Here is a 10577-nt window from a genome sequence, read left to right as displayed (position 1 = left end):
GGGCCGGGACTCCTCCCGCCGCTGCCGGCCCCGCACAGAGGTGGCCACGGAGCTCTCCGGCCGCCGTCGCAAGCGAACGAGCGCGGTGTTTTTGCACTTTGTGCGCGGTCTGCTCGCAGAAGTGACGCCGAAGGTTCGCTGTTAGGTCACGGGACAAGCTCAGGTGAAGCGATCCAATTAATCGGCCCGCCCGGATGAACATCGGCTGCTGCTCCTGTTTCGGTCGCTCGGGAGCCCTTTAACTGCTGGCCATAGCCACCAGCCACACAAAAGGCCCTTCAGTAAAAGCAAACGTGCCAAAAGAGACAGCTCCTCGGTGCCCTGTACTCACCTGAGGAAAGCTGTCCGTAACCTCCAGCCCTTCTGTACCTGCAGCACAGGTACAGGACATCTATGTGGAGAGCAGTGCACAAACCCACCTTGTCTGCCTCCTTCCTCTGCCTTTTTCCTCCACGCAGAGATTATTTTCATGAAGAGTGCTCTCCGTGGTATAACTGCCACGTCCAGGGGTGTGCTGGGCCTTTAGAAGAACAAAAACATCCAATGCGTTTTTGTTTTTTTTTTACCTCAAGTTATTATAAGTAGGAAAAGTTGGTCAACTTTGGTATCTCACCCATAGGTGCTTCACCCAGTTCTCCTTAAGGCCAGCTCCTTCCACACACCTGGCAGTTCCTCACGGAGAAGCTGAGAGTTTAATTCAGTTGCCTCTGTGCTGGTAACATTTTTTCCTAAAGATTTTCTAATCAGTAAACACTTCCATCTTTATAAATTCAGAGTCTCTTGTGGGGAATGACCATCAGCCAAAGAACGTCTGAAATCAATAGCTCGCTACATTTAGATGAAGTTAAATTATGACTGAAGCCGCGCAGTTCTTTGAAACACTGATTTAAATAAGAAGTGATTAAATGACTGACTTAACAAGGTGTGCTGCTGCGATTTTGTTGGACATTTTAAAATAAAATGATAAATGCTGATTTTTGAAATGGCGCAGTGAAGTCGCAGTGATTGCTGTAGGCAAAAAAGGCAAAACAAACTGTCAAATTAACACTGAACCCATCACTGGACATTTATTTACCATTCCCAACCCCCTCTGTGCAAGGCTCTGTGAAAGATTCCCAAAGGAGGGACCCCTCTGTTGTTTAGTAAACGTATCTCTAAAGAAAGATTTGTACTTACAGGTTACTTACAGATCTATCACAGTAGTTTCTGTCTCTGTCCTTCTGTACATACATGCAACTTTTAAACTTGTTTTCTCTCTCAGAAATACGAAGCATTGTTTATACAGAATAAATATCAGCAAAGATTTTATCTGTGACTGACAGAGAGCCCCGAACAAACAAACAATCAAATGGAGACAGAGCAACAAGCACGTAGATCTGCAAACTATTAAAAAGCCACTTTGAATCAGTTTCACGTAAGTCCCTCAGCAGAGTCAAACTAACTTCTCTTTTAATATTACATATTGCAATCTGTGCTCTTCCTGGTTAAAATATAGTATTTGTCCACACTGGAAAAAGCTTGCCCATTGAATAGGAAGGCCTCAAGTGGAATCAGCAATCTACACATTTTACCCCTTCTTGGGGGAACTAGTTTAACTACACACACAAAGTATTTTTTGTGCTGCAAACATATGCCTGTTACATCACAAAAGCAGTATCTTATTGAGTGATAAATATGAAAATAATTACATCAAGACGTTTTTAAAGTACCTTTAGTCCTTAAATAGAGTCCATCTGCCCGATTCACCAAGTGTTATTTTTAATCTGTCTACCTTGAACTTAAGTATTTTGGTTGAGAATCCTTGCTCCCAAATCTTTGTTGTAAGATTACGCCGTAATATTTTGAGGCAGTTGATTATCTTCGGTGCGTTTTGGATACAGCCTTTTTACACAGTACATGGGCAGTCAGGCAGAAACAAGAGGGTGGAAACAAGGGTGGAAACAATCAACGAGTAGTCAGACTCCCATTCTCTGACACCTCATGGGTTGTATGCACTCTCTTACAAAATATTTACTTTTTCAACGTGATTATACTATTTTTACCATCAACAACAGCATTCGAAAATTTTGGTTACTCACAATTTATCTCTGATAATTTGGTTCCTAAAACAAAGGTATATCTTGAGCAAATTTATTTTAAACTCACCCTCTCAGTAGTAACCTAATTTATTCTGAAGGAACATGAGGCTACTCCCAAATTCAGAAAGTGAACTAAGATAAAAAGATTCTGGCACAGGAATGTTCACAGCACTTCCTCTTCCACAGACATTAGAAATTTGACATTAGAAAGCAGTGATACAAATTAAAAAGTGACGTATATTACTATCATCTGTAATGATAAGGAGACACAAAAAACATCACTGAATAACCATGTGTAACTTTGTGTTCCATAGATCTCAAAGTATCGCAGAAATGAATTCAGTAGCATCTCAGAAAATTGGTGACAGGGACACAAAAAAAATGATGCAATTGGGCAAGGTTAGCTGTAGAACTGAGGAGAAGAACAAATTGCCAATAAATTAGGACAAACCTTAGCCCAAAGTAGAATATAGAATCATCCCCCAAAACCAGACTGAATACCCTATGAACTTCATCAATAAAGTCCTGAACTAAGTTGGAAACACAGTCACATTAGAAATTTTATTATTAGCTTGGTCCAGTGAGAGTATGAAAGTCTACCTGTGACCCCTCTGTCTACAGATCAGTTGTTAACTAACAATCTGATTGCTAAACAAACCACCAGCTGCTTCAGGAGGAAGTATGTTCCAAATTGCCATTCAAGATATGCACAAGAGGAAGGTGAAACTACAATTCTGAAAATCTAATAACAAATAAAAAAAAACCTCACCTGTCTTTAATCCAAATGTTTTTCACTTTTTGCAAGAACAACATAGCGTGAGCTGAAACTACCATAACACATACTTAAACACAGAGTCCATCAACAGCCCTTCTTCACTCTAGTCAGGAGCATCTATTACTTTCTTGCTTTGTATTTCTTTTGTGTTTTATAAGATCTTCTCTGAGATGTCCTATAATAAGGAAATGGGTCAATGGAAATAAATTTGGAGGAAAAATTTATAGGTAATAAATTTACAGGTAAACATTTACAGGTAAAAATTGCAAACAAACTAGAAAGAAGTATGACCTTCAGAAACAAAATACTGGTAAAATACTTGCCATCATAAGCAGAATTGATTTGGTCATTGGTTAAACCACCATAATCTGACTTATACAATAAAATTTATCTTTGAGCAAAACTAATTTCCTAATTAAGTTCTCCCTCTAATGATAGTGAAGCCTAAGTCTAGATCTCCCATTACTGTCTCACTAGAGTTCAGATTTTCTTTACTATGCTTCTCCTATTTATTATTCATTAATTATTATTAATTTTTCTTCCCATGTTCACCTAGGAACTGTTAGAGCACTGAGAAGCAAAAGCAAGCCACTAGTACTTTAACTGCAATACTACTTCCTATGTTGCTGAAGATGCAGCAAAACAAACATCCACGTTGCTGTTAAATCTTATCTACCTCACTCTATTGTCTTACAGAATGACCCTGACAAAATCTGTCTTCTGGAAATTCATAATTATTTCTCCATACTTATTGTTCTTCCTTTAATCTCCCTCTCTGATAACATTTGAAGCAATCCTCACACCCCTGACTGAGAAAACAGCTTGCTTTAGCTAAGATCTAGTTTTGTGCTCTGTAGGAATTCACAAAATCCTTTCTTCTCTTGGAATCCACACTTACACAGGCAGTCACCACAGCCATTTTTGTACTGGGATTTAGTCACTCAATTTTATTTTTCCTCCAGATTCTTTTTATTTATTGCAAAGTTTCTTTCCAAATATAAACATTAATTGCAGCTCAAGGTCAAAATTATCTTTTGCTTTCTCTCCACTATGGACAGCTGGAAGCCACCGAGACTTTTCTGAAAGAAATTGGAAAAAACAAACCCCAACAAACCAGTGAACCAATCCATTACAGCTGGAAGAACCAAACAGGTGGCAGCAAGCATGCTGATGCTCTAGCCAGTGAAAGAGTTTTGCATTGGATATGAAAAAAATATCTTAGTACAACATGCAACATACTTTTCATCCATGTTGCTCTTTTTGGTAGTTGGTTAACTCGGGCCAAACAAAAGGCTAATCAAGAACTTCAGTGGTATTTAAGCATTTGCACATTTTTCCACAATGGAAAGAATTGAATGCTTTAAGTTTTGCACATTTAAATTCATTTCAGAATGTCCATCTCCTTTTCAAATACTTCCTTACAAAGCAAGGCAACACGAATCAACAGATATTAGAGTACATTGGGAGTATTACTGTTAGGCATCACTCTGAAGAGTAGCCAATCATCTTTCTCCTCCTAGATCTCCACTGTAACTCTTCATACTCTTTTTCTTCCCTCTTTTTAAACAAGTCAGTAAAATTGTCTTGAATTTACAAACTACCATTTCTGATGACACTCACATTGATTGGAATTTTACCAATTACAAAGTAGCAGACATCTTCAGCATTCAAATTATTTCTCCTTCATTTCAAACTTTTCTTTGCACGTGTATTTATTACACATGCAAAGAAGCGAATCAGAGCTTCTTAAGTTATGTATTTTCTTTCAGTTAACATCTAAAGTAATTCCAAGGATGCAAGTGCTAATGTAGCAACGTACAAGTGCTGAAATACAAGAGAAGTCTGATGGAGGAGTATGAAGGAAACATTAACAAATTCATTCCACAAATAAACCTTACATCAGTGTAATGTTGTTTTGTTTTTTAAATTGAAAAAGATTGCAGTAAATATCCTAATGCACACTTAATTGGAACTGAAACCAGTATATCTTATTTGCTTCAGAAAGGAGTGCAGGGCTAAAAAGAGCTGGAGATTGAGAAGCTTCGGTCCAGAGAGAAAAAGACTGCAGAGCTGGAGGTAGGAACAACCAACAGATTTTTTAGGGTTGAAGTTTAGTTTGCCCCACAATTATCTGAGAACTTTTAAACACTGAAGATTGAGTAAGACAGAAAAAAAGAGAAAACCAGAGGAGGGACATACATTTACATCCTTCAAGATAATGACCTCAGCAGACAATTACCATGCTGTTCAAATAAGAGCAATGGTCTTGTTCTCTTGGTTTCAGAACAGTTTCTTACCAAACTGCAGTACACAGAAGACATTTTAACAGAGATACAGGACAAAAGAAAAATTGTAATAATCACAATACCTGGAGGTGTCTGTGAAGCAAGTCTGTGAAATCCTTTCATGCAAAGAAAAAAAAATACTTGTCTATAGAAGACATTCCAGGTTTGGAGGGGGAGATGGATGGAAGGATTCTAATTTATCCTCGATAACTGAGGCTTTCAGTGCTCATCACTTCTCCCACTTCTGACTGAGAGCATTATATTTCTAGTTTTAAATACCTTCTAAATACCTATTCCAGGCCAAAGACACGCACAGATACAAAGTGTAATTAGATAAACATAAAAATAAGCAGCACTAGTATTTTTTTAGAAAACAGTGCAATCCTTAAGGTTTGCTTTCATGAGCTATGCAATAATATTTTAATACTCAAGTCAATGTATTACTAGCACAGAGTACTAAATGGATTTGGTATTTACAGATACCTACTATCTACCAAGCAATAAATACATCTATAGACACCTACTGTCTATTTAATATAATGATAAGATACAGCAACAAACAGAAAAATATACTGATGAGCATGAGCTGCTAAGTTTTTGCTGATGTCTTCTAATGTTATTTTGAAAATGTCATTCCTTGCAGTACTGGTCTTTGCAACCACACTCAGATTAGACCCTACAATTGAAAGCCCTGTGAATTTGCAACAGTACTATAAAAACAATTATAGAACACTGCAAGAATATATTAATGTCTGTTTTTAAACAAAGCTTCCCAATGATCACTCATTCATTCACAAGTTTTTAAATAAAAGTTTATTAGAGAAATTATCTTGAACAAAAAAGGCAACAGTATCGTTGTAACTTTTTAAAAAAGAAGTAACATTGTGTTCTTCATGCCCCACATGGTGAACTGAAGAAATGCTACAGGTATTACTTCCACTGTTTTCCTGTGATGCTTTCTTAGTACGGATTAACTCACATCTGCATCACAAGATGCAAGCAATGCAAGTACAAACACAGTCCCTTTCCATGCTTCTCTCCAGAAAGTGCTGCGTATTAACAGAAAATATTGCAGGCAAACCACAGTTCTATTCATTCTGCAGCATTGGAACCAGTGTCTAGGAAAGAGAAAAGGCAATGTAACACACAGCACTCCACAGACTTAAGTTAAAGAGAACAAACACTATTCTTTAATACCCTCCCCAAATTCAAAAACTCCCCCCCAAGCCTTTTAATATAGCACATACTCTGTACCTACCCAATTCCCTTCACTGCTATAATGTGAGGCATGGACTGCTTGTGTTGTTTCATTTCATTCAGTGATACTGAGAAGAGCCACTGCAAACTTCAATGCTGTGCATACATATCATTTGCTAACAAGGTACCAAAAATAGAAGAGGCTTTGCTCTAACTCAGTGTTATGCACTTTCCTGCAGTCAGTCACAAGCATACCTTGCTAAACCACATGACCTGCCAGAGAGAAAAGTTAACACATCCCATAGCAAAAGCTCCTATGGAATCTGTGCTACTGTAGTATACGTATCATGCATTTTTAAATACCTGTGAGAACAAGCATGACCTTCATAAAATAACTGAGAGCAACACTCTGATCTGAACTTTTGTCTGAAGTGCAATTTCTGCTATTACTATTGTCACTGCTTTTTTATTCTTAGCTCTGTGGACAAAATACTGATCTTTGGATAAAGTAGAAGACACATCAGTGTTTACTACAAGTTTTTTAAGCAAGTTTTTTGTGGAAAAAAAGCTGAAATTTTAGTTACAACTTTAAATCACCCATTTCTTTAGACCTTATCTGCATACATGTGAGTGAATATGTCTAATAAGCTGAAAGTAAGGTTTCCTCTCCTAGCTCTACAAGCACACAAAAACAGATTATGTGCTTAGCTAACAGCAGAGGCTGAACAAACAAATTCTGACAACTACTTAGAACTACAAGTTGACATAACCCCTATAATCATGCCAGAATCCAAGAAGCCATGAAGAACTTGTATCGTGGGTCTAGGTTATACATAACTAAAGCCTCTTCCATTCTCAGTTCTTCCTTTTAGCATCACTCTTAAGAATAAAACAACAGGCACCTTTTCACACATCAGTGACATTCTGTCACATCAATAGTTGGAAAAGTTGTAAAGCAGCTTGCCACAGTAGTCACTAAATGATTTTTTTTCCAGTGAAGAACTTCAAGCAACACTGACAGAAGTAATCCAGTCAAGCAGATGGGGGATAAACTCCTATAAGCAGTTACATACAATGGGCCCATTAAGCAAGACTTTAGTTGCATCATGTGATCTGCCATGCCATCAAAAGCTTTTCATGTGCATGGCTCCCATGCTATCAAATCCAGCAACCAGTTGCTCCAACAGTTATAATTGCTTGCTCAGACTGATGAAACAGTATTTGATTTCAGTAAGATATGGTGCTGTTCTAGCAAACTGGTTAATACTGCAAAAATCGCTATGCAGAAACTCAAACCAGATTAATTCTGACTTTGGGTCACTGTAGTGATAGCATTTGCACAACAGGTGTCCACAATCTCTCACATGTTCCTATTTCAGTGCTTATGAGTTAGCTGGTTTCTGTTTTACATATGAGAAGTGAAACAGAGTTCAGAGCCCTACTTTCACCTGAAAATACAATCAATCTAGCTTTAATCAGAGGATCAATCAAAGCTTTCTATAAATGAAAAAGTCTAGTGCCTGTGCTTATTTATATTGTATTTCATACTTACTTTTTCCATCACATGCTACAATTTTCACTTTATCCACTTTCACAAGCTCAGTGACTTCCCTAAACTCAACATCATTCAGTACAAATGTCCATACGTTGTCACAGAACCTGTATGTATTCAGAGATCCCTTTAAAAAAAAAAAAAACAAAAGATATTTTCTATTGATGGCATCCCCAAAGTATCAGAAAATATAACATTTGCTCTTTACAGAACTATATACTTTCTAGAACTACAAATCAGCTTGCCATAAAACCAACTATGAACCTGAATGTATGCAAACACAAAGCAAGCAACTAGAGAAAACTCATTTAAATGCCCCCCAGTGGCTGAAGTTTTCAAGGCCTTTCCATGTACCTTTTCAATGCAGGGATGTTACACTCTATGCAAATGGAAGTTTCACAGGTATGCTAAAAAGGTTTACACATTTTCTAACGTGCATTAAGGAACTATGTAACTTATGTTAATACCAGAAAAGATTTCTTAAAATCTGAGGAATGTAAGCAGTGATCACAGAAGATGTGAATTCTGCAATTGTTTAAATGAGAAAAAACTAATCAATGTGACATAAAAGCGTACTCCTACATGTGGTGCATTCCAAAGGTATTGATATGCACACCTTTTGGCCTTTACCTTCCCATATTTTAAACTGATTCCTTTGGAACTTAAGCTCCAAGTAAAATTTTTTTGTTCTGCATCTCCTGAACAGTTTTCTACGCTACATATTAAAAGCAATCATGTAAGGGGAAAAAAACACTAAAATAAAAAAAAAATCTAAAATCCTACAAGCACGCTTTATTTCTGCATTCTGCATAGACTGCAGAGAAATATTTAGGACAACTTTTCCCTCAATGCTACAATCAAATTGACATTTAATAATTTGTTGGCTATTTGCCATTAACTAAAGTGGGTGGCTGTGAAAAAAACAAGTTTTTCTGTGAGACCTACAGCAAACAGATAGAATACAAAAGTAAACCTGCACCTCTCTAGTCTCTTTTCCTATCAGAGCTGTGGCTGAAAAACTGGCTTTATCTCACTTCTGCAGAATGCAATTCAGAGGAGCAAAATTCTTCCCATCTGCAGGACACTAACAACAGCAATGCTACACATTTAAGCTTTTCCTTTTTCCTCTGCTCTCATCCCACCAAATTCCTGTTTCCGATTTCTGCATTCCTTCAAAAATTCCCTAACAGAACAGGGAGATAGTAAGCTTCACAATTAAATACAGAACATACAAGTAGGCAGTCATTATTTCAGAATCATAAAGAACCATTTAAAATCTCTGCTCACAGCACACAGCTTTTAATGACATTCTGCATCAACACTCAAACCACCATCGCTTACCAAGAACACTGACGGGCAGTTATCTTACCCTGAAATTGACTCTGTTCCTGACTCGTTGTGCCAGTGCCGAATTTATAGCTTTATCAAACTGAAGTAGCACCTGAAGGGCCAGCTGAGGAGTGATTTGCTGTGACTGAAGTGGTGTAAAAACAAGTTTTGAGTTGCTTTTACTTTTACTCAAAAAAAAAAACAACAAAAAAAAACCACTAAAAACTAAGAATACCACAAGAAAGTTTATGGGAAGAGGTCTCTAAAAGAATAGCTTATAGAAGCATTGTAGAAGCATTATCATAGAATGGTTTGGCTTAGAAGGTACCTTTGAGATCTCCTGGTTGCACCCCCCTGCTATAGGCCGGGAAATCTCCCTCTAGCCCAGGTTGCTCACAGCCCCATCCAGTTTGGCCTTCAGTACTTCCAGGGAGAAAGCGCCCACAACCTCACTGGGCAACCTGTTCCAGTGTCTTACCACCCTCGTAGTAAAGAATTTCTTCCTAATATCTAATCTAAATCTACCTTCTTCCAGTTTCAAACCATTTCCCTCCTCCTGTTACTACCTGCCCTTATAAAAAGTCCCTCCCCAGCTTTCCTGTAGGCCCCTTTCTGGTATTGGAAGGCCACCAATGTAAAGTCTCCTTGGAGCTTTCTCTTCTCCAGGCTGAAGATTCCTAGCTCTCTCAACCTGTCCTCGTAGGGGAGGTGCTCCAGCCCTCTGATTAGCTTCGTGGCCCTTCTCTGGACCTGCTCCAACAGCTCCATATCCCCATATTTACCTTTGTTTTCCCACCTTAACCCCGGGAGAAGAAATAACACGCTAAGAGATTTTTTGTGCTACATGAAGATTTCTGCTAGTTAGTTAGAAACCAGCACAAGAAGAGGAAATTTACTGCAGTGTTCCAGAATAGTCTGGCTATAGCTTTACTGGACCGCATAACAGGGGAAAATGCCACATCAGAAAAGGCTTTCATCTACAACGTTCACCTAAAGGCTCCCATGTAACGCTAATCGCTTCTGATCTCAATAGGTAAACATTCTGAAAGCTGAGACGCTGCACGTCTATATCTGCTATAACCACCCCGCCGCCTCCGGCAGCCGCCCCGAGCCCGGCACACGCACCTGGATGAGCTCGTCCAGACTCTCCTGCAGGCTGTTGCCCAGCGTGGTGTTCCGGTACAGCTGATAGGCCATGGTTCCTGCGGGGCGCTGGCCGCCTTACTGACCATCCACGGCTCGGGACGCCTGCTGTATCCTTGCTCTCATTAATAAACTAGGGGAAAAAACCTACAAAACGCAACACGGCCCTTAGCTGCCCAGTACACGGCAGCAGCCGAGAGCCCGGGCGGCTCGATGCG

The 10577-nt window shown here is 38.8% G+C and overlaps 1 protein-coding gene across 1 annotated transcript; it reads right to left on the bottom strand.

Moving 5' to 3' along the window:
* Positions 1-5928: 5928 nt before the first annotated feature.
* GTF2A2 (general transcription factor IIA subunit 2) lies at positions 5929-10568 on the bottom strand. Its single transcript, XM_010717298.3, has 4 exons — positions 10342-10568; positions 9257-9361; positions 7888-8014; positions 5929-6256 (listed from the first exon to the last, which is right to left on the bottom strand). Exons 1-4 carry the CDS (start codon positions 10411-10413, stop codon positions 6231-6233), a joined length of 330 nt encoding a protein of 109 aa, XP_010715600.1. The 5' UTR covers positions 10414-10568; the 3' UTR covers positions 5929-6230.
* Positions 10569-10577: the final 9 nt, after the last annotated feature.

The sequence above is a fragment of the Meleagris gallopavo genome, chromosome 12 (genome assembly GCF_000146605.3).
Source record: "Meleagris gallopavo isolate NT-WF06-2002-E0010 breed Aviagen turkey brand Nicholas breeding stock chromosome 12, Turkey_5.1, whole genome shotgun sequence".
Taxonomy (NCBI): domain Eukaryota; kingdom Metazoa; phylum Chordata; class Aves; order Galliformes; family Phasianidae; genus Meleagris; species Meleagris gallopavo.
Note: the sequence above shows the minus strand (reverse complement) of the source record. Positions and strands in the feature narration are given on the sequence as shown.